This window comes from Puma concolor, chromosome B3 (genome assembly GCF_028749965.1).
Source record: "Puma concolor isolate L17-30 chromosome B3, mPumCon1.1.hap2, whole genome shotgun sequence".
NCBI classification, from domain to species: Eukaryota; Metazoa; Chordata; class Mammalia; order Carnivora; family Felidae; genus Puma; species Puma concolor.
In genome coordinates, this window is record NC_141672.1 from 147,461,305 (window position 1) to 147,488,415 (window position 27,111).

General features: G+C 60.3%; 1 protein-coding gene and 1 long non-coding RNA gene across 6 annotated transcripts in view; one reads left to right on the top strand and one right to left on the bottom strand.

Annotated features, from left to right (window-relative positions):
* The first annotated feature begins 8 nt into the window (after window positions 1-8).
* Window positions 9-26,840, top strand: LOC147580504 (uncharacterized). Of its 2 annotated transcripts, none has more exons than XR_015253001.1 (11): window positions 9-2,474; window positions 12,331-12,496; window positions 15,735-15,780; window positions 16,002-17,393; window positions 17,701-19,044; window positions 20,231-23,278; window positions 23,542-24,026; window positions 24,178-24,389; window positions 25,003-25,091; window positions 25,367-25,457; window positions 26,589-26,840. It is a non-coding gene; the product is annotated as an uncharacterized LOC147580504 (long non-coding RNA). The 2 variants fall into 2 exon arrangements; XR_015253000.1 differs by having other exon boundaries at window positions 12,335-12,496.
* The window catches only part of CEMIP (cell migration inducing hyaluronidase 1), a 128,487-nt gene continuing 117,306 nt past the window's right edge, over window positions 15,931-27,111 (bottom strand). For 3 of the 4 annotated variants that reach the window (XM_086711744.1, XM_086711742.1, XM_086711741.1), the window contains exons 23-29: window positions 26,370-26,581; window positions 25,542-25,727; window positions 23,428-23,632; window positions 23,181-23,267; window positions 22,435-22,592; window positions 20,176-20,276; window positions 15,931-18,583 (exon numbers count right to left, since the gene is read on the bottom strand). In XM_086711744.1, coding sequence (XP_086567870.1) covers window positions 18,456-18,583; window positions 20,176-20,276; window positions 22,435-22,592; window positions 23,181-23,267; window positions 23,428-23,632; window positions 25,542-25,727; window positions 26,370-26,581 — 1,077 coding nt within the window. In that variant the 3' untranslated portion in view covers window positions 15,931-18,455. The remainder of the gene's footprint in view (window positions 18,584-20,175; window positions 20,277-22,434; window positions 22,593-23,180; window positions 23,268-23,427; window positions 23,633-25,541; window positions 25,728-26,369; window positions 26,582-27,111) is intronic. The other variant, XM_086711743.1, reaches the window with a different exon arrangement.

Sequence of the window (27,111 nt, forward strand, 5' to 3'; positions counted from 1 at the left end):
AAGGGGGGGGGGGGCGTGTTGCAAGCACATGAGGTACAGATATCACAAGGCGCAGCACCCAATGCAAATACTGTTTTAACACTGTATTTAAAAAATTAAGTAAATGCGAAAAAGCTGACAAAAGTTGACAGCGTTAAAGGCAGAATCGGAGAGTGGGGATCAAGGTGAAGAGTGAGGCCACGCCACACCAGCACGGGGTCCAGCAGACCTCCGTCAGCACGTCCTCTGTTTTAAAAGGTCATATTTTCCCTGACTTCCTGGGTTCTTGCTCTCAGACCAAGAACTGAAGTCCTTGTTTTTACTGAGATAATATGACGGCGACGTTAAAAGATCCCTATAAAAGGAAGAACTCAGCTACCCACACGCCACCCAGCTCTTGAAGCTATTTTCATTCGACCACGCTTCCTTCCAGAACATTATCTGTGCACTTTGTGTTCACACAGCCGTCGTCATGGCGGGAAGAGAATTTTGTTTTCAGCCTTTCCCACTTGGCGTCATACTGTAATCAAGTTTCCGTGGTGGCGCACGGACTCCGTATTTGACATTTAGCGGCTGCGCGACGTCCCATGCTTCTGCCGTGCCTTAAGCCGACTTTACAGACTGCCGGCGTGGAGCAAGTCGGGCCAGACCGTGGTGCCCAGCTTTGTCTCCCTGTCCGCATCCCCTTCGGGGACCGTCTGCTTCCACCCAAGCCCACCGTGCTCGCACGAATGACCCTACCCCGTTCCCACCCCGGCGTGGCCACGGCCATCCGCGCCAGAGGTGGGCCCCATGCACCAGGGTGGCGAGTCGGATCCTCTCTCAGCCAGACGCTGAACGATTTGGTAGCTGTATTCATCAATGCATTTATTTGTTCAAAAAATACTCAACTGATGACCTACATGCCAGCCAGAGTTCAATAGAGAGAAAACAGTAATTTAATTTGTATGCCTCTGATTACTAAGGAGTTTTTGTGTTCTCTGCACTTACTAAAAGTCACTCCCTCCTGTGAAAATGTTAAAAAAAATTTTTTTTTAATGTTTGTTTATTTTTGAGAGAGAGAGAGAGAGACCGAGTGCAAGCGAGGGAGGGGCAGAGAGAGAGGGAGACGCAGAATCCAAAGCAGGCTCCAGGTTCCGAGCTGTCAGCACAGAGCCCGATGCGGGGCTGGAACCCACGAACAGTGAGATCATGACCTGAGCTGAAGTCGGACGCTCAACTGACTGAGCCAGGGGCCCCCAAAACGATTTTTTTTTAATAGGGATTGTTTTTAGTTTGAGAGAGAGAGAGAGAGGGAATCCCAAGCAGGCTGTATGCTCAGCACAGAGCCCGATGCCGGGCTCGATCCCATGACACTGGGATCGTGACCTGAGCCGAAATCAAGAGCCAGTGCTCAACTGCCTGAGCCCCCCGGGCGCCCCAGAATTGATTTGTTATCTTTCACCTCTTCATTTACTGGTGGATTCTGTTAAAAATCATGTGCTGACCCGGGCTGAGTGAGGGGTCGCTGGATGGGAAAAATTCGAGAGGAGCCTGATGGGGGACCGGGTGTTCTTCCCAAACTGGATTCTGGCCGAAGGCAGGCCCAGGACTCGGATGGCAGGGCTCCCAAGAAGCTGCTGGACCCACTTAGCTGGATCCTCCGCTAACACTGGGCGCCGAGGGCCCGTTTGAGATGAAGCCTCTGGAGGAGTCTGGCTCCAGGGAGGTCAAGGACAGGGGTCTGCCGTCTCTGACGTGGGTAATGTGTGTGTCCTTTGCTGAAGGTAGCAGTAACCCTTTGGCCTCAAAACCCGGTGAAGGAGTGTCTGCCCGTGGTGAGGCCAGCGCCCGGCGCCCTAGGGCCTCTGGGGTGGGCACAGGTCAGGCTTTTCCCCGGGGTGGGGGGGTCTGGGACTGCGGGTCTGCAGGGAGAGGCCCCGAGGAGGGCAGTCGCTGAGTGGGACGCTCAAGTTCATTCGGGGCCTGGGGGCCGAGGAGGAGGGTGATGACGGCGACGGGAACCACGGCTGGGACTTCCCTTCCCCGCCTCCGGGGAGCCTCGCCCTGCCTTGCCCTGGAACCCGCTGTGGCAGGGCCAGCGGAGAGGGGCGCGGCTGCCTTCACAGGACCCCGTCAGTGAGGTGGGACGGCTGCACCCCGCGCCCCTAGAGCCAGGACCCCGCTCCTGCAGTCACATGGCCGGGCCGCCTAAAGCCACGAGGGCCTTTAACAGTGAGGGGCGTGTCCACTAGGTGGCGGCAGAGACCGGCGTCCGCCCGCGCTCCGACCCCGCCCCTCCGGTTCTAAAGAGGGGCTCCCGGAGTCCGCACCTGCCGAGCCCGGCCCCGCAGCGCCTGAGCGCGCCTCCGCCGCGACTTGCTCCGGACCCCGACGGACTCCCCGCCGTGCCGTGGAACGCGCAGGAGCGCACTTCGTCCCCACGGCGACCCCCGGCGGCCGGTGCTGTGTTACCGCCCCCGTTTTACACGCAAGGAAACCGAGGCCCAGAGAAGGTAAGTGTTTCTCCCAAGGGCACGCCGCGAGGGGTTGCCAGAGAGGGGAAGAGGTGCTCGGCGGGGTACCCCGCTTTCGGAGACCCCGGCGCAGGCGGGCTCTTCGCGCCCTCGATCTCACTCGTGCCCCAGCGTCCCTCGCTCAGTTCGCTCGCGGGGCCCGCGGGGCCGCGTAGCGCCGCCTTCTCCACGTGCAAACCATTCCCACCGCCAAAGCACAGCTGGGATGAGGCCGGATGGCCTGGCCCCGGGGCCTCCCCTGGACGCCGGGCTCCTTTCCGCTGTAGCACAGCCCCCTGAGGGGAAGGGGGGATGGGAGACCGCCTGGGCCACAGAGACTGTTCTGGAAGGAGTGCAGACATCCGCCCAGCACACTGCAGCCAGGAGCGCAGCGGTCTGCGTCCGTTTTGGCTTTCCCGCGGCGGGAGCGGCCACTCTCCCACCGACTTGGTGTAGCGCTCCCAGATCTTCGAGGGGCCCCGGGGCCTCCGGCAGGGGCTCCACCCTGAAAAGGGGGACGGACCCGGGCCACAGCTGCCTGGGTCCTGGGTGGGCCGCAGATCCAGGGTTTGCTGGACGAGGGGACTTCCCGTGGGCCGATTTCGGAAGGTCCTGTTATGCCCAGAATTCATGATCCCCAAAGACCGCTAGGGAGCCGAGTCCGATGCAAAAGCAAAGAGCCTTTATTCGAGCTAGCTCGAGCTCAATCCCCTACCTGCACCGATGCAGCGGTGAGATACCAGGGAAAGAGAGCAAGTTTCAAAAGGACAAAGGTTTTATTGGGGCCTGGGGGCAGTTGGTGAGGTAATGGCTATGGCCTCAGCCGATTGGCTGGGGAAGGGTCCTGGGGAAGGGTCGAGTCCTGTTAGGCAGGTGAGGGGGGGTTACTCAAGGGGAGGAGGTGTGGTCAAGGTGAAGGACACAGAACAAGATGGAGTCGGCTGGCGTAGGCCGGCCCTTTCATTCCCCCCTTGTCATGTAGCTTAGGGACCCAATCATGGGACCGGCTGCATTTATGGTGACAAGGGGAACAGAGTTTGGAGGTTTACGCAAAGTTCTGGGGAACTAAGTGTCCCTGGGGTGGCTCTGGGACGTCTGATTAAGTATTGTCCCCGAGCTGGTGTCTATGATCTGCCAGGTGATGTTTTGGGGGGCGTGGGGATTCCCGGCAGCATGAGCAATGACAAGCAGTTAACAGAGTTACCAATATCAGGTAGGTCAAATGCGCTGTAGCTTGAGGTTGAGCGGGTTGTGTTGGTCCCGACTGATGGCCCATCGCGTGACAACGTCCTTCCGGATCGAGGAGGGGTCCGCTGGCTGAGCGTGGGTGTGATGGACCCAGGTCGCGATGCCGTCTACCTTGAGAGCGGTGGGGGTTGTCAACACCACGATGTAGGGTCCCTTCCAGCGCGGCTCGAGAGTCTCTCGGTGGTGCCTCTTGACGTAGACCCAGTCTCCTGGCTTGTACTGATGAGGTGTCGGGATCGGGCCAGCCTCGTAGATGGCACGGAGGCGCGGCCAAATGTCCTCGTGCGCCCTCTGGAGCCCGCTCAAGGAAAGAAAAAGTTCTTGATCTTTAAACTCAGCAATAAGTTCAGCTCGAAGGCTGGGAATAACAGGGGGTGGCCTGCCAAACACGATCTCGTAGGGAGTAAAACCCAGAGTGTAAGGAGTGTTTCCAACCCGGTAAAGGGCGTACGGTAGGAGAGTCACCCAGTCCCCGCCAGTCTCCATGGTTAATTTGGTAAGGGTCTCTTTTAGGGTTCTATTCATTCTTTCTACCTGTCCTGAGCTCTGGGGCCTATAAGCACAATGTAATTTCCAGTTTGCCCCCACCGCCTTGGCTACTGCCTGTGTTACCTGCGAGATAAAAGCTGGTCCATTGTCTGATCCTACCATGGCAGGAAAACCATACCTGAGTAAGATGTCTTCTAGTAGCTTCTTAGCCACCGTCTGAGCCATTTCATGCTTGGTTGGGTATGCCTCCACCCAGCCAGAGAAGGTGTCTGTAAATACCAGGTCCTCGTGTAGTGCCTCGTCGAAGATGGTGGGTGAATTTTTGAATCCCTGAGGTAGCCGTGTCCAGGTGAGTTGCCCATTGTAGCCCTCCTCCGGATCATGCCACTCGAAGGCGAACAAGGGTTGGCTCTGGGGTGCCAACGGCAGACTGAAGAAGGCGTCCTTTAAATCTAGTACAGTATACCAGACCCTGGAGGGCGCCAAGGAGCTCAAGAGAGTATATGGGTTGGGAACAGTTGGGTGTATGTCCACGACCCTCTTATTTACTTCCCGGAGGTCTTGTACCGGTCGGTAGTCATTTGTGTGAGGCTTTTTGACCGGCAGTAAGGGGGTGTTCCAGGCAGACTGGCAAGGAACTAGTACCCCTAGGCTTCGTAGTCTCCGGATGTGTGGCTGGATCCCCTTCTGGGCCTCCTGAGACATGGGGTATTGTTTGATCCTTACCAGACTCTCTCCTGGCTTGAGCTCTACCAGGACTGGGGTCCTGTGAGCGGCTAGTCCCATCCCCCCTGTCTCTGCCCAAACCGAGGGGAATTCTCGTAGCCATCTGTCTATATTATCCTCTCTCGGGAGCGCCTCCTGGTGGAGGAGGTATTCATCCTCCAGTTTCATGGTCAGGACCTGGATGGGGTGGCCCTTGCCATGGGTGACCTGAGGCCCCCCTTGTCTGAAAGTTATCTGAGCTCCAATCTTGGTCAGTAAGTCCCGTCCTAACAGTGGGTAGGGGCATTCTGGTATTACCATAAAGGAGTGGGATACCCGGCCCGTTCCCAAATCTACTGTTCTTCGGGTAGTCCATGAATACTGGCTCATACCAGTTGCCCCTTGTACCCAGGACTTCTTGCTGGCTAGTTTTCCTTGTGGGGTGCGGAGGACCGAATGTTGTGCTCCGGTGTCGACAAGGAAGTCAATAGGGGTCCCCTCCACTTTAAGAGTTACCCTGGGTTCGGGGAGAGGGTCCGAACCCCGACTCCCCTAATCACTTAGTTCATCTAGCTCTAGGACTTTTACTCGATCAGTCTTGCTTCCCTTCCCGCCAGCTCTTTTTGGACAATCTCGGGCCCAATGCCCTATCTCCTTGCAGTATGCGCACTGATCCTTCTGCAGCCTCTGCTTCCCCCCCTTGGTGCTTTTACCTTTTCTTGTGTCGTCTGCCAGCTGCCGGAGACGGCAGTCTCGTTCCTCGGGGAAGTCAGCAGTGGTAGCTAGTAGTATTCTGGCCAGGTCTCGAGTCTGCTTACTGCTGGCAGCCGCCATGGCGCGAGCCTGCTTGTCCTCAGGAGGCTCCCGGTTGTTATATACCTTTTCGGCTACCACCAGTAAGTCCTGCAGACTTTTTTCTCCTAGTCTATCTATTTTCTGTAATTTTCTCCTAATGTCTTTGGCCGATTGGTTTACAAAGGCCATGATAACAGCTGCCTTGCTTTCCGGAGCCTCTGGATCCATGGGGGTATAGGTACGGAATGCCTCCATGATCCGTTCTAAAAAGGCAGCCGGAGATTCATCTTTTCCCTGTTGTACATTTCCTACCTTGGCCAAATTGGTTGGCTTTCTAGCAGCCATTCGGAGACCCCCCATTAGAGTCTGGCGGTAGACCCGGAGCCTCTCCTTACCTTCTGCCGTGTTGAAATCCCACTGGGGCCGAGTTAAGGGGAAGGAGGCATCTATCTGAGCCTGGTTGGTGGTGGGATTTCCGTCTGCGCCTGGAACTAGTTTTCGGGCCCCACTGAGGATTCTTTCTCTTTCTTCAGTCGTGAACAGGACCTGCAGAAGCTGCTGGCAATCATCCCACGTGGGCTGATGTGTAAAAAAGAACAGAGTCTAATAAATCAATAAGCCCTGCCGGTTTCTCGGAAAACTTAGGATTCTGAGCTTTCCAATTGTAGAGGTCACTAGTGGCGAAAGGCCAATAGTGGTGGGGCTGATTCCCCTCTGCGTCTGGGGGTCCGGTGGCTCGCAGGGGCAGAATAGTGGAGTCGGCGGCGGAGGCGGATTGCCCCCTCTGAGCCCTTTGTCTGGTAAAGGGCGGGCTTCCCCCTGGAGCGTTTCCGCCTCCCGCTCTCGGAACAGCGTCTGCCTCCCCCGGAGGGGGAGGCTGATGTTCTTCCGGCATCCTAGAGGGGTTATACGGGGGAGGAAAAATTAATTCTTCTTCAGTAGCCCCCTGTAGGACAGGGTAGAGGGGTGCTGAAGGCTGGGTAAGACTTTTCCTCTTCTCTGTCTCCTGCAAAGCAAGAATGGGTTTTGGCTCCGGAGGGAGCAGGGTTAGGAAGGGCTTAAGCCAAGAGGGTGGGTCTTCTACAAGGTCCTGCCAAGTGATAATGTAAGGGAGCTGATCAAGATGGCCCGCCTTAGGCTGAGAGATGATACTCCTGGCTCGGTGGATGGTAGGGAGGTCGAAGGTCCCCTCTGGTGGCCATCCGACATTGAAAGTTGGCCACTCGCTAGAACAAAAAAACTGCAACCGACCCTTTCGGACTTCCACACTGAGGTTGTTAGCTCTTCCCCTCACATCCTTAAAGTGATCAATCATAATACTTAGAGGAGTAGTCTGAGTCTGTCCCATAACGTCCGTCCAGTAAGTCCACAGAACAAAACAGAGAAACACAAAAACAGACAAACAGAGGGCCCCTAGAAAGTCTTCCAACTCCATGGAAGCAAAACTGCAAGCTAGCTTAGACCTTTGAGGGGATTCCTTGTCCCTCCAAAACCGATGAGGGGATTCCACGTCCCTCCAAAGACGACGGCCTCACGCCGACCAGCGAGAGCGACCCGCCTCGTCTCAGACCTTTGAGGGGATTCCACGTCCCTCCAGAAGGGAGAATCGGAACATCTTCCGAAACTCCCGGCCCGTGGTCCTCCAGTGCGTCCACTTAGACCGCGTCGGGCACTACCAGAATTCCAGAAATGAGCTCACACAGAAAAGACAGAACAAACAGACACTAACCGTGGCCAGTCAGGCTCTCCGGGTCGGGGGTCCCTCGGGGTTCTTGGGGATCCCGGACGAGCCCCCAAATGTTATGCCCAGAATTCATGATCCCCAAAGACCACTAGGGAGCCGAGTCCGATGCAAAAGCAAAGAGCCTTTATTCGAGCTAGCTCGAGCTCAATCCCCTACCTGCACCGACGCAGCGGTGAGATACCAGGGAAAGAGAGCGAGTTTCAAAAGGACAAAGGTTTTATTGGGGCCTGGGGGCAGTTGGTGAGGTAATGGCTATGGCCTCAGCCGATTGGCTGGGGAAGGGTCCTGGGGAAGGGTCGAGTCCTGTTAGGCAGGTGGGGGGGGGTTACTCAAGGGGAGGAGGTGTGGTCAAGGTGAAGGACACAGAACAAGATGGAGTCGGCTGGCGTAGGCCGGCCCTTTCAGTCCCACCAGGTGTCACAGGCCTTCTCCACTTGGTCCAGCGTCTGGGGACCCGTGAGCTGCAGCCAAGGCCACTTGGTGAGCTCCCCGCAGGCGTCGTTGAACTGACCCCTGTCCACGCGCAAGCCTGCCGCTCTGGACCTGAGCAGCCAGCCTGCACCGGGTTCCAGTCTTGGAGCGCCGTGCCGGGCCAACCCAGGCCAACTATTTTTCCTCCAGAGAGGTCGGCCGGAGTTTCCAAGATGCAGCGTCCGAGCCCACGAGTCCAGAGTCCAGAACACTCTGGGCCAGGAGGGCTGCCGTCCGGAATGTTGGGAGTTTCAGGGGACGTCTGCTCGGCTGTGCACCTGCTTTTCCCAGCCAGCCGGCAGGCACTCCTCCTCCGGGGGGGGGGGGGGGGGCGGCTTCGGTGCGGGCTTGGACACACGGGGCCTCTTTGGTCCCTGCCTCCCGCCTCAGCCCCGACGTGGTGGCCCTGAGTGCCGTATCTGACGTCCCTCACCCCTTCTCTAGACAGAGGTGAGGACTTCGGCCTGGCCTCAGATTTACATCCCAGGGTCTGGAGAAAGCAGGACAAGAGGGACTCATTTCCAGTGCAAAGCAAGTCCCTAGACCCCTGATGCAGAACCTTCCTCACACACTCCTGAGGCCTTTGCTCCTCCATTGGAACCTCTTGAGGGGGAAGGTGGTGTTTTCTGCCTTTGGGCGCCCACTTGTAATTTTTAATCAGTGCATGTGGTGGGCCAGAACGTACCTGTCACTTCTCTGCCTCACACTTGGGCCAGAACAGCCCCCTGGGGAGGAGTTTGCCTTTTTGTTTTTGGGCTTTGCCAGATTGTTCTTTGGGCTTTTGAGATGCAGAACCAGGAGGCAGGGAGGAGGAGATGCAAAGGCCCAGGGGCATGAGGGGGCAGGGCCAGGATGGAGACAGAGGCTGTGGCTGTGGGAGTGTGGCCCCGGGTAAGGGGGGGAGCAGAGCCAGAGGGCGCACGTGCATGTGCGTGCGTGTGTATGTGACTACGTGTGTGTGAGCATGTGTGCAAGAATGTGTGTGCGTGCACACATGTGTGAGTGTGTGCATGTGTGTGCGTGTGTGTCTGTGCGTGAGTGTGTGCGTGTGTGTATGTGAGTGTGTGCGTGGGTATGTGTGCATGCGTGTGCATGTGAGTGTGAACACGTCAAATGTGGGGAAAGTCGGCCAGTTGAGCTCTCAGCTCTTCGGCCTGTAATACTGCGTGACTTCCAGAACCCACGGGGATTCTGCAGCTGACTCTGCCGGTGAGCGGGGTGCCCTCACACACTATGGAAGTAGTTTCTCCATGAGGACTAGTAGTTCACCACGAGGCTGTAATGGGTGTAGCCATTCCCACGTAGCCAAACGTTGAGGCTCTGACCCTATCGAGTGACTAGATTACAAAGAATGCCGTCATGAACGTCTTTACACTGAAACTCTGTTGGCTTAGGGTAAGTTCCCCACAAGTAATTAGTGGGTTACAGACAAGGACTGTTTCCAAGGGTCTTGATGCACAATGCTAAATACTTCCTAAACTACTGTTACTTCTTAACAAAAAAAAGTGTTTTTAATGTTTATTTTTGAGAGAGAGTGTGAGCAGGGGAGGGGCAGAGAGAGAGGGAAACACAGAATCCGAAGCAGGCGCCAGGCTCCCAGCTGTCGGCACAGAGCCCGACGCGGGGCTCGAACCCACGAGCCGTGAGATCATGACCTGAGCCGAAGTCCGATGCTTAGTTGACTGAGCCCCCCAGTGCCCCCTTCAGCAGTCACTTTTAATCTTTGTTTTGGGAAAGGGAACCTCAGTTTAGCAAATTTCTGATTACTGACTATACAGTTGTCTCAGAGTTTCTTTATTATTGTGCAAAACGCGGCAGCGAATGTCCTTGTCACAGATCCTCATGCACCCCAGTAGCCCTTTCTTGGGATAGAGTTTTGGAGCCCAACTTTGCACACATCGTCAGACCACCTTTACATAACGGTAAATTGCTTTATGGAAAACTCGTACCAAATTCTCTGGTCACCATCGAAGAGTGTCCATTCCTTCTGGCCCTTAGCATCCTTTTTCATATTTTCAGTTTGATGGGTGATTAGTAGCATCTCACTGTTGTTTGAGTTTGCATCTTACAATTGCCAGTGAGGTTGAATTTTTAAACGTAGTTATGCACCATTTGTCTGTTTTCCTTTGTGAGTGGTCCCTTCCTGTTTTTCTCCTGGTATTTTCCTTTTCTCCCCACTTAAACTTCGGAAGGGCGTCTCGTATATAAAGTTATCAGTAGAGTCCAGCGGGAAGCCTTAGTAAGGATCACTTCACGAAGGGGCCATTTGCAAGTCACGTGAATAAAGTTTAGGGCCCCAGCAAGGAGCGGGTCAGCAGCCCTGGGCCTGGGGGTGCCGGGAGGGAGGGAGGCGGTTACTGGGCTTCGGCCAGACGGTGGTAAAGCGTGCTGACCCAAGCCCCGTGTTCCTTAGGAGGATAGCACCCGCCCGCAGGGCCCCGGCAAAGAGGGAAGCAGTGACATTAATTCCCCGAGCCTCCCTCCCATCTCCTGAGGGTGCCTCCAGCCGGCCCAACCCGCTGGAAGTCAGCGGGGCAGGAGACGACCTGGTACCTTGCAGGGGAGTCTAATCCTTGTCCTCCGCCTTCCTCTCTCTGATTGATGTGCTGAAGGGCCCGGACTGGCGGGGACTTTCCTGTTTCTCTCCGCGCTGCCTTCAAGGCGCCCTGCCGACTCGGCCTTCTGCCTTGGTGAGCTGAGCCAGCTAGTATCGGCTTGTGAGAACCAGTGCTCAGACCGGCGGGGACCCGGGGCTCCGGTGCTCAGACCGGCAGGGACCCGGGGCTCCGCAGCTTGGCATCGGCCACGTTGGCCGCGTCGGGACACTCACACCATGGGCTTCAGCAAATGCTACAAGCCAGGGATTTCTCCTCTTGCCCCCAGAGCCAGGTCACCTGCACCCCGCTGCTGTCCCCCGCCTCCGCCTTCTCTTTGAGCCCCTGCAGGAGGGAATGGGGGCCATCGGCTCTCCCTCTTGTCTCCCTGCTCCGCGTCCTGAGCCCTCCCCAGCCCCATCCCCGCTGGCTCCTGCAGGGTGGGGCCCAGAGTGGGGGGTTGGAGGAGGGGGGGGGCCACAAGGCTTCCCCAGCCTGTGTCATTGCACACTGTCCTTGGGCACCCTCCCTCACGGTCTTTGGCTTGAGACGTGTTCCGGATTATTCCCAGATACTGTCCTTTCGACTTTGATCTGAGCAGTGCATTTTCCAGTCGAATACTGGCGAGACCACTTTGTCCTTCAGCTCCTGCCTCTGGGGGCAGCCCATCACCTCTTCCTGGAAAGATCCCGCCATCTGAGCAGGTGGCCCTTTGGGCCGGGGTCCCTTCGAGCTAGCTCACGACGCTTGCGGGTAAGGTCCGTGGCGTGTGCGTGGCTCACGGGAAGCCTCGTGCATCCTTCCCGGCTCAGAGGTGGAAGTGAATGCGTGTATCCAGAGGCCGCCCTCTGTTCACCCGGGAACGGCGGCCTCCCTGCGTCCACCTCTAGGTACCCCAGTGAGGGGACAGGCATCTTCAGCCTCTGCCTTCCCGAGTGACGGGGAACCAGGACAGCCGTCCAGAGGACACTCTTCCCGCTCCGCCCCAGCCGGGTGGCCGGTCAGCTTGGGGCTCAGCGAGCGTGCAGCTGAGAAGGGAAATGTCGGTCTTGTCTTTCCCGCAAATATCCCCGCCTCCCCACGAGGGGTTCTCTTGGCACCCCTCCCCCGGCTCGGCGGGTGCACCCCTTGAGAGAGGAGAAAGTGCCCAGCACCGTCCACTCTCGGGATTTCCACCAGGGAACCCCGCCCCGGCAGCGTCTCTTGCCTTCTGTCCCCCGGTCTGGAGGGAGGTGACGGGGCCTCTCTCTCGCGAGCCCTCCTGCAGAACGTGGGTAACTGTCTGTCACCTGTTTCCCCCGACAGGCCCCGCCCCACAGACTAGTCCTCGGAAGAGACCCCCGTGCCTACCGTTCCATCACGATGACTCATTTTCTGTTTTAGATGGCTGCTCTGCCATATTCCCAAGCCCTCAGCAAAATTCCGCTACAAGTGACCTCCCTGTGTCCATGTAATTTGGGGAGATCCAGAAGGAAAGAGGCCGTGTTCCCCACTGAGGTCATCGCATAGTGGAGAAAGGGGACGGCTCTGTCAGGGGAGACAGGGAGGTCCAAGGCGGAGGCCAGCCGGGCACGGGAGCAGTGGAGGCTCGTGGGTGTGTGTGCGCAGGACTTGGCAGTGAGGGGCGTCACTGAGTTTCTCCCAATCAGGGGACCTTCAGCAGGTTCATGTAACTACTAAGAGAAGAGGTGACCCCCCAACACTGAGGACACCTAGGCTGCCGACGTTAATGATGTAAGCCCGTGGTCCGCAAATTATTTTGTTTTCTTTAATTTTTAAAACTTTTTTTTATTGTTTATTTTTGAGAAAGACAGAACGTGAGCAGAGGAGGAACAGAGGGAGAAGGAGACACAGAATCCGAAGCAGGCCCCAGGCTCTGAGCCGTCAGCACAGAGCCCGACGCGGGGCCCGGACCCACGAACCGTGAGATGGTGACCTGGGCCGAAGTCGGACGCTCAACCTACGGAAGCACCCAGGTGACCCTAATTTCATTTTTTTCCCCCTGATTTCATTTTCTTAATGGGTTCTGGAGGTCTTCGATTCTTAGCACTGTTACCGGCCCGTTTTGTCGCACTTCAGAGATACTGCACATTTTCATAAACGGAAGGTTTGTGGTGACCCGGGGTTGAGCAAGTCCGTGGCTCCACTGTTGCAACAGCCGTGGCTCACTTCGTGCGTCTGCGTCACGTGTGGGTGGTTGTCGCAATATTTCAGACTGGCTCACCATTACTGTCTGTGTTGTGGTGATCTGTGATCGGTGCTTGACTCCCTGAAGCCCTGAACGATCGCCAGCATTTTTTAGCTGTAAAATAGTTTAAGGTTAGGGTGTGTGCAATTGGTCTTTTTAGACACAATGCTATTGCATATTAATAGACTACGGTCCGGTATAAATATAACATTAGTCTGTGCTGGAAATCAAAGCTCATTTGATGCGCCCTGCTGACGTCCTCTGTGTGGGTGGCCGCACATCTCTGAGGCGAGCCCCTGTGCTTGCCCTTCCCGGGGGGTCGTCCTCCCCCCTCACTTCCCACTCCTTTCCTGCCTCTGGGGCAGGGGAGCTCAGAGCGGGGTCGGAGGGCAGCTGGGTCCTGGCCCCCTGGACAGAGGGAGGAGAGGGGTCTGCCCGTGCCATCATTCGACCTTCAATGATGCGTTTATAAAACATTTTTTTTGTTGTTGTTAAAGGTTATTTATTTTTGAGAGAGAGAAAGAGAGAGCGAGCGAGCGGGGGAGGGGCAGAGAGAGAGGGAGACAGAGAATCCCAAGCGGGCTCCATGCTGTCAGCCCAGAGCCCGACGTGGGGCTAGAATTCATGAACCGTGAGATCGTGACCTGAGCCGAGAGGAAGAGTCGGATGCTTAACCGACTGAGCCACTCAGGCGCCCCTAATTTTTTTTTTTTTTTTTTTTTTGAGAGAGCAAGAGTGTGAGCAGGGGCGGGGGGTGGAGAGAGAAAGAGAATCACAGGCAGGTTCCATACTCCGTGCAGAGCCCCACCTGGGGCTCGATCTCACAAACGTGAGATCATGACCTGAGCCAAAACCAAGAGTCAGATGCTCAACCAACTGAGCCACCAGGCGCCCCTCGATGAAACGTTTATAGAGCACAACTCTGCCCCACGTGGGAAGTCAGATGGCCCGCCCTGAGGGAGGCTGGCGGAAGGGGCGAGTGGCCTCTGGTGGCAGGGTGTGGGCTGTGGTGGCTCGGGGCCCTGGGCCCCGGGGAAGGAAGGAGGAAGGTCCACGGGGCCAGGGGTGGGTCAGAGACGCCTTCGCGTGGAACTCAGCCTTGGAGAGAGTAGGGCAGGCACGCGGCGAGTGGAGAAGGAGGAGGGAAGGGTGTGCCTGCTACAGGGAACGGGTCACATGTCACACTGCGGGGACACTAAGTGCTTTGGGTGGGCGAGACGTGATGAGATTCCTGTGTGCCTGGGGCCCGGGAAGCAGCAGTGGGTGATGGGGCCAGAGATGCAGACAGGACCCTAGGTGGGGGTCAGCCTGCACACCCAGCCGCGTCTGTCACGTGGATACAGGGACTGTTGCTGCAGACTCCATGCCCCTGCGTTTGGAGCAGATGCTATGAACTCTGACCCCTCGAGGCCACCACTGGGTATCTCTGCGTGGACGCCCGTCCCTTCTTCCCTCCAGTCTGTGGAACAGCCCGCCCCCACCACTTCCTACGGTGTCTCCTCCGCCAGGCCCCGCAAGCGCTGTTCCCTCATCAGGACCGCCCTCCTGCCCTTCCTCGTTACTTCCTGCTCCTTCCGCAGAAGCCCCTCCCGCCTCTCCCCTCCAGGCTGGCCTGTCAGCAGGCGCGGGTCTTGGGGCCCAAGCTCTCGTATGGGGACTTCCCTGTGGGCATCAGTGACTGTCGAAGGGTCCCTGAGCCCGCCCTCCCGCTCCTTAGCCGCCCAGGGTCTCCGTCCCAGCCCTCCCACGGGGGCCGTTCCCGCGTCGCTGAAGCAGCATGTGTGCGGGTGTCCAAGTGGTGAACCGGCTCCCCCACGTTGCCCCCCGCACGCTGTTCCACCCTCAAGCCCGCACCTCTGCTCACTTCCCTTGTGCCGGGCCGTGCCTCGCCCGCCCCTGACTTCCGGGCGCCTCCAGCCCCTACTGATCCCCGACCGCTGCAGGTGAGGACGGTTCGTCCCTGTCCCCGGAGCCCTGACACCTGTCCTCCATGGGGGTCTTTTGTGTCCCCTGTGTGCCTGCCGTGCCTGGCACCCAGCAGGTGCTCAGACATTTACTGGATGAGTGTTCAAATGTGATGCCTCCAGGCGACGTTCCTCCAGGGCGGGGTGTCGGATTTGTCCCCGGCCCACCAACACGGGTGTCCGAGCTGGTCCACCGGACTCGTTCACTGGCACCTCGATACCACAGCCCGATGCCAACCCGTTTCGGTGGACTGAGTGCGCACGCACACACACACTGAGCCCTGAGAGCCCTCTAGAAGCCACCAAGAGAAGAGTTCTCTGTGGTGATGGAAATGTTTTATTTATTTTTTACGTTTTAATTTATTCTGAGAGACACAGAGAGAGAACAAATGGGGAGGGGCAGAGAGGGGGAGAGAGGATCCCAAGCAGGCTCCGCGCTGTATCGCGGAGTTCAATGCGGGGCTCGAACCCGCGACCCGTGAGATCGTGACCTGAGCTGAAATCAGGAGTCAAGAGTCGGACGCTCACCGCCTGAGCCGCCAGGCGCCCGCTGATGGGAGCGTGTGCTAGACCTGCCCCATCCGGGACGGCCACCACTAGCCACGTGGGCTGGAGGAACTGAACTTTTGATTGTATTTAACTTGTAATTAACTCGAATTTAGCCACGCGTGGCTAGTGGCTGCCAGCCGGGCAGTGCAGTTCTAGAACACTCCCCGGTCTTCCCGTTCTAGGCTCTGCGTCTCACCTTCTCCCCCCCCGATCCTGTGGGCCCCTCCCAGCGTGGCCGAGGGGACCGCTCTAGCCTGCCTCTGCCACTCTTGCCTGACAGCTTGGTTTGGACCTACCTCCCCACCCCCCACTTCTACGCTGTTCTCAGACACTGTGCGTGGCCTCCAGAAGGAGGAGACAGTCCTGCTTCCAGCCAAGGCCCTGTTGGCCCCTCCTGGCTTTCCCCCGGGGGACAGTGCTGCCCTGAGGGCTTACTGATGGCTTGGGAGTGAGGAGGGCAGGGCGCGTCTTGGGCATGGCCGGTCACATGAACGAATGCCTCTTCTCCCACAGGACCAGCTGCACCAGCTCTTGTGGGCGCCCCGGAGAGCAGGACAAGGTAGGGCATTAACATATGAATAATTCTTGGAAGTGACAGAGAGGCAGACTGGGGGGGGCGGGTGGGATTTCATCGGTCTCATTTTTGCTTAAATATCTGGCTTAAAACGAGGCCCCCTTTAATGGAAAACAGAAGCAGGAGGCGGGAGGCTGAGATCCTTTGTATGTTTACTATGGTACAAGGTTTTCCAAACCACAGCCAGTGCCCTCTGCCACCAGCAGAAGGTTCTGGGTACGTGGTCCAAAGGACATCCCCGAACGTGACATTTAGGACCATCCATTTCTCCCACGACGACTTCTCCAAGTGCATACATAATAAATAAATAGAAAACACATCTTTGTTCGTGGCAACACCTATGAGAAACGTTTACGAACAAAACATCTAATTCCCGAAAAAGGACCAGCCGTTTCGGCAACAGGAAAGAGACCGGCATTTCAGGGGAGTGGGGCTCGCCCCAGAGGGCCTAACTCATTTGGACGCCGACAGACAGAACCGTGGGAGCGATTTTCCAGGCGGTGAGAAAACGTGTGCCACCAAGAGCACGCCGGGCCCCTGGCTCTTGCTGGCCGGCGTCGGAGGGAGAGTGCGCGCACGGACCCTGAGCTGCTGGGCGTGTGTACAACTCTGAGCATTTTCAAACAGATACGCTGTCTGAAACCAACTGAACCAAAGACTGTCCACACTCCCGGCCACCGGAAGCGACCCCACCCTAGCTGGTTCACAGTGTGAGACCCTCGCGTCGACAGAGTTTGAAAAACTCAACAGAACTGCAGATGGGGACATGAGGTCACGACTCCCCTCCCCACCCGTCGCCGGGAATCTGCGTGGAAGAGGTTTCTCCCAGGAGCACGGCCCCTGCCCTGTCCCACCTTTGCCTCCCAGCAGCTGGACGGACCGTGCTCCGGGAAACCGCTCTGGCAGTCGGCTCAGCCTGGGGAGGGGACCCCTCCCGAGGGCCGCGGCTGCAGAGGGGGCAGAGAAGGCCGTCTTCAAAATATGAGTTGCGAAGAGTGTGTGGTTGGCGCAGGAAAGGGGGAGATGCAGCTCGGCGTGACCCTGGGGCCCCCCGGGAGAGTGTGAACCCCAGAAGGGGTCCCCTCCCTCAGGAGCTCTCTGAGCTCCCTGCAGGGTGGAGGGTGGGCGAGGCAGACAGCTCAGGGGTCAGCGGGTAGCTGCGAGCCCCCGACCCCAGCAGCCGAGCCGGCTCACCCAAAGCGTTGACGCAAACCCGCCACTGTGCCCTGGGCCGCACCTGTGCTCCTGCACTCGGGTAGCACCAGCGGGACGGCCGTGGCCACCAGGACAAGCGGGGGCCGCAGGGCCGCCCCAACCCGCGGGGCGGGCAGTGGGCCTGGAGGGAAACAGCCATCGGCCAATTCTCTCTACTCTGATGACTTTTTCAGGGAACTCGTCCCCGTTCAGCGCCCGGGGCCGGTTGTTGAGGCAATGTGGTGTGGCGGCAGGTGCTGGGCGGGGGCCTCTCGGCCCGGCCCTGGCCTGGCCGCGTGGTTCTAACCCATCTCGGGGTCTCACACGCCCCCTCCGTGAAAGGAGGGTCTTGGACTGGACGTACCCTAAGGTCCTCTCCGACTCTGAAACCTCGGGCTCCTGAAGTGAGAGCACGCTCCCGGGTCTCGGGATAAAGAACAAATGAGGCGCCAGGTAGGAGCTCACTTCCCTCGACTTGGTCCAGCCCTCCCTGGGGCCAGGAGGTGCTCAGTGCTCTGGGCACCTCGGCCCGGCCCCCCCCACCCCCCCCCCCCGCACGTGTGGCCTTGCTGGATGGGCCAGCAAGCTGCAGGCACAGGGTGACCCAGCGGTCAGCAGCTTCAGCAGGTGGGAGCACCTCCGAGCAACTGGGGGGGGGGGGGCTGCCCGAGCCTGCCCTGCAAGGTGCCCACCCCCTTCCTCCTCCTGCAGGCCGCGTCCTGACCCACCCGAGCACGCGGGATCCTGGCCCGGTCTTCTTCTGAGCCCGCCCGTCCTGCAGCCTGCGAGCCCGGACCCCAGGCCGGACCTCCCGCAGCTCCGCCCTCACGGCCCAGGGCGCCCAGCCACACGGCACCCTCTCGTCTGCCGCTGGCTTCTGCGTGCAGTGTGGTCTCAGAACGCAGAGGGCCTCTAAAAGTCACCTCGTCCCCCCCCATCCCGGGACCCGAGGCCTCCTGAACGGTCGGGTGAACCCTCCAGAGGCAGGGCTTGCCCGTCCCCCGAGGGGAGCTGGTCCCGTGCTGGCCGGCTCCGTGTACATGCCGGCTCCCGAACCCTTGAAGGTTGGTGTCTGCTCACGGCTCCCTTTCCCCCATATCGACCAGCCTGCCGTGTGCGCTGGAGAGCGCAGGGTCTGTGAACGGCTGGGTCAGGGCTCCTGCCGCCAGTGCAGCTCGGGTCTCCTTGCGTGGCCCCCGCGCCCCCCCCACTGAAGAGGCACAGGTAGGAGAGAAGCACCCGAGAGGCTGCAGGAAGGAAGGTCTCCAGCACGGTCGGCTGCCCCCCCGGGGGCCGCAGGGAGACGCTGGAGTGGGGGTGGGTGGCCGCGCCAGGGTCTCTGATACCCTCCCCCCCCGCCCGTTAGGGCTGCCCCCGGCCCTTCCCAGGGGGAGCCAGCCGTCCCGCCTGGCCCGCGGCCAAGAGTCCACCGTCCACTGCGGAGCGACACGAGGTGGCTGGCGTCCTCACAGTTTCTTCTTCCTCACCACGGGGATGGGCACCACTTGGAAGATTTTGGCACCGTGGTCCTCGGTGTCCAGAGTCACCCAGGTGGGCCGGAAGCTCCCTTTGAAGCCAACGAACGCCATTTTCTCTGGAAAGCAGGGGTGAGTCACATGAACGGAAACCCCAAGAGAGCGGCTCCCACCAGGCCTCCCATCGCCCTTCCCTGCAGGCATTTCCAGGCGCCCTCTCCCAGCCGCCCCGGGCTCTGCCTCCCCGGGAGTAGCTTTGTGCCCGATGACGTCATTTGCGAGGGGCACACAGGGTCTCACCCGAGCCTCCGGTCGGCCGTGCGGGGTGGTGGCCCTGCTTTGCACAGGAGGCCCCCCCCCGGGGCCCCGGCCGCCTTTGGGCTGAGCCTCTGATCACCAGCGAGTCCCTGCGCCTCTCTGAAGCCCAGCGTCCCCCATTAGCCAGCGAGTCCCTGCGCCTCTCTGAAGCCCAGCGTCCCCTGTCAGTCAGCCAGTCACACGAGGGATGACGCTCAGCTACAGGACCTCTCCCGGCTCCAACGTGCCGTGGCTTTGGAAGGACTCCGTCCAAGGGTTCAGAGTAAGTGGTGCAGCCAGACTAGACGTCTAGGCCCCCGGCCCCATGCAGCGAGCCCTGCCTTGCTTTCGGAGCTTAACCGAGGGAGGGGCGTGGGGCTCTCTGTCCACACTCGGGACCAGCCCGGCCTGGCGGGCGGCACACACGTGCCACCTCTGGGAAGACCCCACTTAGATCACCTCACCTACGTCAGCTTTTGGCAACAGGGTCTTAGTTAAAAAGGCAGAGGCCCCAAGATGAGTCCAGGATTGAGCCCGAGAAGATACTTCTCTGTTCTTGGGGCTCTCTTTTGGCTCGAGGGAAGGGCCTTCAGGGCCTCCGGGCTTTCCCGTGGGAGCTGCTAGGAATTGACGTCCCACATGACGGGCCACGAGCTTTGATGCTCCTCACAGGATGGCGTGGTAGCTGAGCTCTGGGTTAGAAGCGTTCGGATCCAAATTCTGATCTTGGGCAAGTTACTTAAGCGTCTGGTTCCATCCCAGACGGAAGCAACGGCACCGTGACCCGTGAACGCGCGGCAGTCGCGGCGAGCTCAGCAGGTGCACAGCCGGGCACCACGCGTGGACCCCAGCGGACGTTAGTGTCTGCGGGCTTGTTCCGCCTCCCTCCCAGCCTCCCCTGGGCTCCGCGGTGACGGTGACGAGGGTCATGCTGGGCTTCACCGCAGAAGCACCGAGGGACCTCGGACAAGCCGTAGAGATGCCTTGGGCTTTCGTTTCTCCGTCCCTCCCTACGTCCCTTACGGTGGGCGTACGAGTGTCCAGCCCACCGGAACACGGAGGACGAGGCAGAGCCCCGCCCGTCCCTGTAGCGGGAGCCGGGACGGGGGCAGATCAAGCCACTTTCCTGCTGATGCTTTGGTTTAACGAGAAGGGGAGGGGGCCCGTGCTGAGCGGACGGGCGAACAACTCAGGAAGTGGCTTCCCGTGTCTGCTCACACGTTGGGAGGAGGCTGCTGGCGTGTAGGGATGGTGAACGGGCGGCACCCGGCCCACACGTTCCAGAAGGCCGCCTAGTGTCGAGGACCCTGGGGTGTGGTGGGGAGCATTGTGGTCTCGGCAAGAGGTAGCAGCAGCCCCCACACCAGGCATCTGGACTTAGGGTCAGTGTAGACCCGTGGTCTGGATCGCTTACCTTTCAACCTGAGGCTCTTATCTGCGCCGAGCTTTTCCAGCACTCTGGTCCACAGGCCCTTGGACGTGTATCGTCCCTTCGACACCACGAGCACAATGGAGCTGCAGGAGAGGAGGTGTCAGAGGCCAGAGCAGGTAGGGTGGGGACAGTCAGCAGCGCCCAGAGGCCCGGCTGCGGGTTTGGGGAAAGGCCGCCTGTCCCTCGTGCCGAGCGGACTGGCTCTTTCCGTGCTTGACCCACATCCCGGCCTCCCTCCCACACCTCTGGCCGCAGTCGGCACCCGGGGACCTCCCCACACCTGCTCTCAGCTCGCTCGCTGCCTGCACGCGTGTCTGTCCCCAGAGAGGACGGGGTAGGTGCACGGAGGAGGGACTTCAGCTTGCGTTTATTAACGCGAATGTCCTCAGCCCGTTGGGTTGGGACCAGATAGAAATGTGGCGGGAGAGCAAGCCAGAAGCTGGGGTCACCGCGTGCTTGGGGAGTGTTAACCTCCACGTTCACGTCACTTTCTGCCCGGTTTGCACATGGGAGATTGGGGCGAATTTACTAGGCCCGAGGGGAGTCGTGCTCGGAGGCGGGGCGCAGGGGCCTGGAGGGAGGCGTGTGCCCAGCCGGACGGGCCCCAACTTGCAGAAGCCCAGCTTGGGGGCCCGGTGAGACTCTCTGCTCCCGGCCTTGGTCGTGTTCAGGCCCACATGTTGGGAACACAGCCTCAAGGTGGCAGACCCCGCGGGGCCGGGACGGACAGGCGAGGGGAGCACCACCCCCCAGGAACAGCAGCCCAACGGGCTTCCGGCTCACATCTCACAGGAATCCCATAACCACAGACCACAGTCCAGACGCGGAAAAACCAGACAGGGTTCTGGAAGCCGCGGTCACCCCCGTTTGTGTCCCTTCGGGAGCAGAAGGAACACCCTTCAGATGCACCGGGCTCGTCAGCCCTAGGGACAGGGAGGGGAGCTGGGGCTGCCTGGGGACGAGGCCCCAGGGGACGGCAAGGTGAAGCCAGCAGAGAGAGGGAGCATCGCACACTTGTTCTTGGCACTGGGCTCGGGCGCCATTCCCAGGAGGCCATTTCGTCATCGTTCCAGTTCAGAGGAAAAGCTCACGTCCCTTTGGCACAGCTAAGCCTCGCCGCTCAGGGGAACCCAGACAAAGGTCGTGCCCTCTAGACTGGGCTCTGGGCTAGTTCCCAGGAGCGGGACGCAGACGGGGCTCCTCGTGCGTCACAGCATCCTGATGGGGCCAGAAGCCTGCATGCTCAGAGGTGTCCCTGTCTGCCCCGTATGGGACTGTCACGGCCTGTGAACGCCTACACTCGTCAGCACGGGGTATGGTGGCAGGGCAGAGGCCGCCCCGACAAGCCACCCGGACTTCCCACCGTGCCAGGTCGTGGCCCCTGAGAGCGAGTTCTACCCCTCCTTTAGCGAGAAACACAAAACCAAGTTAGATGTGGCCCTGACGCGAGGAAGTGCGGGCCCTCGCCCGGGAACGGCCGCGTCCCCGGGGCTGCTGAGACTCGTGTTAGTAGAGACAGAACTTTGTGGTTGCATTGGAAGAGACCTCACCAAAGAGGTGCGCGTTAGATTGGGAAGGTGCCTGGAGTTACCAGGGATTTCTAGGAAAGGGCACAGGAGGTGCTGGGGGGAATTCAAGCCAGCAGCTGGCAGGGAGGCCGGGTCAGGCTGGGGTGGCAGAGGCCTGGCCCGTCAGGAGGTTGAGCCGGAGGGCCTGCTTTGCAGCCATAGACAGGCCCGGCCGGAGGGCGAGCGGGCAGGTGGGGGGCCGGGACCCGGTCACAGAGGAGGAAGGGACGGGGGGAGTCACACAGGACGCCCAGACCGTGGTCCAGCCGTCTGCAGGGTTCAGGCCCATGAACCGAAACACAGTGAACGGGAGGAGGGGCCGGGCTGGGAGGCGACGGCCAAGGGCGAGGTTGGGTTCCACGGGAGACTTGTAGCCTGTCAGACGTGGCGGTGCCGGGAGAGGTGTGGGCCAGAGAACTTAAGAGCCACCGGCACTTGGATCGCATCGAAAGCGTGGGCGGGGTGAGGTCATGCTGGGAAAGCGTGTCGTGGCCGGGGAACGAGGCCAGGGCCAGGCTTCCCACTTGTAAGTGGGCAGCCCGGCCGCCTCGGCCTGACCTACATTCTCCGCCCCGCACCCTTTAGGTCGTCAGAGGTGCAGGCAGACCTCGAACGCGCCCTCGGCGCCCCTAGACCGGACGCGATGGGGTGAGGGGGACGCGCGCAGACTCACTTGTCGGGGATGGCCGCCACGTGACTGAACAGCTGCCACGGGACGCCCTGCAGCATGGTGCTGCTGAAGCTCGTGTGGCTCACCACGTGCCCGCGGCTGCCGTCGATCGCCACCATCTGGATGCCGTCCTCGGAGCTGGGGTACCTCGTCCCGTCCACCTGCAGGCCCAAAGCAGCACCGCTGGGAGCGGGCTCGGGGCGCCCACGTGGACCCTGAAGCCGGGCGGTCCGTGCAGCCGCTCAGAGCACAAAACCCTCTCCGAGCGGCTCTCCGGGGCCCTCTGTGTGGGTGGGCGCTGGGAAAGGGACCTTACTTGGCTGGAAGGTCTGCGCGGATGCAATTAAGTTAAGGATCTTGAGATGAGGTCATCCTGGATTTAGGGCCCGTCCTAAATCCGGCGATGGGTGTCCTCGTAGGAGGAAGGAAGGGGGTGTGGGGCCCAGACACCCAGGGTGAAGGCCGTGCGAGGACAGAGGCAGATGCTGGGGGCGGGGGGGGGGGGGGGCACGTCCACAACCCGGGGGACGTCAGCGGAGGCCTCGGGCAGACGGTCTCAGACCCTCTAGGGGGACCTGGCCCTGCTGAGCCCCCGATTTGAGGCTTCCATCCTCCAGGATGGCCAGAGAACAAGTTTCTTTTGTGGCGGGCAACCCTGGCCTGTGGTCATCGGTGACAACAGCCCCGGGACATAACACCGCCTCCCCCTGCGGCCAAGCAGCGCCCCTGCAGGGGCCGGAACCACTCACTTCAATGTAAGCCACGTCGCTCAGGAGGTGAAAGAAACGCTGCCTGGAACTCTCCATCTTCACCTCCAGGAAGCGGTCCTTTGTCTTCTGGAAAGCAAGTAAGACCGGCTGCCCTGGCTGGGTTGGGGGCGCCACGGGCACGGCCTGACGGGGGCAGCCGCCTCCCCGCACCCCCGGCCACCCCAGGATGGGACGGGGGTGTGCCGAGCGGGTGTCCGGAAAGGGCCCTAACGTGACGGCCGCTCACCAGCTGGGCACCACGGAGCTTCCTGGGCATCGGCACGTCCACCACAGCTCTCTCGGCGAACCTGGGGTAGGCGGTGGCCGTGCAGTCGCTGACGCCCGCGTTCTTGGGGATCAGGGCCTTGATCCTGATTCGCTCGCAGCCTCTCACGGAGCAGAAGGCAAACCTCTCCCTCTCGTTCTGGGCTCTCAGCTTCAGGAACAACAGCCTGCGTGCGGGGGCCACGGCCGGGCTCGCTCAGGCGTTCGCCACCCTCCTCCCGCTCTGTCTTCACGTCACCTCCCAAGCCCCGCGGTGAGACCCACGGGCCTTACGAGATGGCCACCAGGCCGTGTCTGCCACGGGGTCACATGCGGTCCGAGAGAGAAACGAGCACCCGGGCGTCAAACCTCGCAACGCCAACGGGGACCGTTTTCTGGGCACGTGCCCTATGCCACGCTCCGCGCAGGCCGTGAGTGGACACGCCATCTCGCTTAACCCTCAGACGGTCCCGTCCAGTAGGTGCCGTCACTGCCCTGCTTTCTCGGACTCCGAGCAGCTGACTGACCCGGGACCACATGGGAGGACGGTCACAGAGTCGGGCCACCCCGTCACTGTGCCTGGTGAGGCGAGCCTTCCTCACTATACTTTTCTCGAAACTGCCATCTTTTCCCTGCTTGTTGGACAGGACTGGACGCCGCGGGGGTGGTGCAGGGGGTCGGCCGACGAAACCGAGGCACTAACTTAGGACTTGTCACCGTTCCTCCTGCTCAGAAACAACCTTCCAGGCTGACTCCCACGCCTGCAGCATTCGAAAGGCTGTTCCCGTGCCGACCCCTCTCTGGGAACCGCCTGCGCCCAGACGGCCCGGCGAGCTGGGTTCGCGCCATGATGCCACGACCTCCACCCACTGCCGCACAGCCGGTCGTGCCAGGGAAGCACCTGGACGCGCAGAGGGGCCGATCGAGACTTCAGAGGGGCCCCAGGTATTGGGAAAGCCCAGTGCTTTGGGTCCTGTAACCCAGCTCGCAGCCTCCAAGGGTGTCACCAAATTAAAGCACAGCCTAATCACCACCAGGCACTGACGGTGGGTGTGGAGGTCGGCCTGCAGAGGCTGGGCTCCCCGGTCCGCCCCTCCGTACCCTGAGTCTTGGGGGGTGGCTGGGGGGCGTCCGCGATTACGCGGTGCCTCCTGGGGCCGGCAGGCACACCTGGGGACTTTGGCGGTTGGCGCTGTCCTCCAACGGTTCCATCAGCCTAAGTCTCTGTTCCCTCTTCACCTGTGGCCTTGTCTGCCCCACGAGTGGTTTAGAATTTATGTGAAAATCGGGTGCTATTTATTTCCCCCCAAACCTAGCATTTTACTAATGCCTCTGATTTTCAAATTCTAATTTTTCTCTCATCAAATTGATAAAACCGTGTCTGAAAGAGAGAGAGTGTGCCCCTGCTAGGTATTTCCTTATCGCTGATTGCAACCAAGAGGGAACACGGCCATCACGGGATCCTTTACGGTCACTCCCCAGGGGAATGGCTCTAAGCGGCCTCACCGCTCGGACATTGTTGGCATTCCGGAGGTGTTGGACTTACTCTCTTTTTCAGGGAGGGGACCAGACAGCTCTCTATTCTCCACAGACACTCTATCCCTGTTATCCCTCCACTGAGCAGTGCCTAGTGCCATCCAGCAAAGGGTGAGTGACAGCTCTGGGGAGAGGTGGGCCCGGGTTCGAAACGAGCCGTGCCAAGGTTGTGCCGTGGCCTCGGGGCAGGACCCCGCTATTTCCTCTGTCCCTTCTTTGTCCCCTTCTGGACGAGGGATGATGTCATCTGCTCCCCCTGGCTTGGGAGGACCCGAGGGAACGGACCGGGTCTCCTCCGTTCTAAGGAAAAGCTGCTTTTGCTTTTTGCCTGAAATGGGCCTATTTCCTCCCATCCCCGCGTCTATTCACGGAATGTTTACCCCCAGCTTAGCAGCTTGGAAAATGTCACTGGCGGATGGAACCTGAGTTCGGCCCCTGAGTCGAAGCCCCTGGGAAAGCGTTCTCCGTCAACGGCAGGTAACCCGGTGGGGGTTGGCCTGCTGGGAGGGCCAGGGGCACGGCCCCGGGGCCGAGCCGCCCTGCCGCGGCGGGGGTCCTCACCCTGAGTCCTCGTCCCAGTAGTAGTGGCCCCTGCCCGTAAAGCTCTGTTCCACCTTGTCCATCTGGAGGGTCCGCACGAAGGTGCCCGTCTTGGATGTCTGCTTCAGCAGGCGGTTGTGCACGTCGGAGAGAATGGAGAAGGACGTGCCGCGGGGGTAGCAGAACCCCACTCGGATCCAGTCGCCCCTAGAGGCGGGGGCGGGGGGGGGGGGTCAGGCCACAAGCAAGGGCGTCCGGGCCTCAGAGAGTCTGGGGCCCGCCTGGAGAGAGACCAGAGAATTCTCCCCCAGACGGCACCTCCATTTCTGCTGGGGGGGGTTGCGTAACCATCCGGCTGCCAAGTGTTGGGGGCGGGGAGCGTGGCTGGCAGGGCGAGGGGCTCCCTGGGCACTGCCCGGGCCTGGGCCAGGGTGCTGCCCTGCAGCTCAGCCCCTCCTGGTCCAGCCCGGTCTCAGGGCTCATTTCATCTCTTTCGGTGTCATTTTCCACATCTGCTTGGCGTCCGTGTCCCAGGAGCACGTGACAAGTGACAGGCACAGACAGCACCCGAACACCGACGCCGGAGGCCAGATCCGGGCGGGAATGCTGTCGTGTTGCACCTTGAGGGGACGCTGGCCCCCGCTCCCACGTGGGGCGTAGGGAGGCCCGCGGAGCCAGGCTTCTGCCTGAGCCCGGCTGCACCCGGGGCAGGGGGGCTCCACCCGGGGCTCGGATTCTGGACTACTGGGTGCCCTCGGCCCCTCTGCAGGGGTGACGTGGGCCGGCCTGCGGTCCCGAGGGGTCACCACCGCTGCCTGGGGCTCCGTCGGAGCGGCTGCGCCCACTTACTTGTTGAAGTTGATGAGCCAGATGGCCAGCTCGGCGGGCGCCGGCTGGTCCCAGTGCACGGTGTAGCCCTTCTGCAGGGCGACCACCGGCTGGTACTGCTGGTAATGCGTGCTCCGGGTCAGGGCCCCCTCCAGGTGGAGGGGGCGGCTGGGGAAGTCGTTCTTGATGATCTTCATCCGTAGGTTGCTGGTCTTGTAGGCCTGAATGTACATCTTTTAGGACCCAAAAAGGAAACACGACAGGACAGTTACAAGGGATTATTCCAGAGCGTCTGGTTAACATCTGACAACGGGCCCCGCTTTCAAAGGAACGTTCTCGAGGAGCCCTTTTAAGGATGCGTGAATGGACGGCTGGGGGTGCGGCCATCGCCGTTCTGCGCGATCCCGCGGACACCTTCTCAACAAAGGGCTCCGTCCGGGACACAGTGGTGGAAACACGGGAGGAGTCTGCCTGACAGTCAGATGGCGGACTCCGGGGAAGGGAGGGGACGTGCAGGAGGGGGGAGAGCGAACTGGCTAATCCTGTGCACGCAGCCCCCTCGCCCCCGCTGCTGTCCTGCCTGCGTCTGGGAGGCAGCTTTGGGCACGCTCCTTCTCTGCCTCCCGAGGTCTGGCCCCCGTGGCCAGGCCCCGTGTCACTACGCCCTGCACGAAGGAGTGCTGTCCTGCTACAGAGAAGTCCCTGAAAGCAAGACTACGAGCTCTCGGGTCCCAGGGACCCAAGAGCCGCGTTGTTTTGGGCC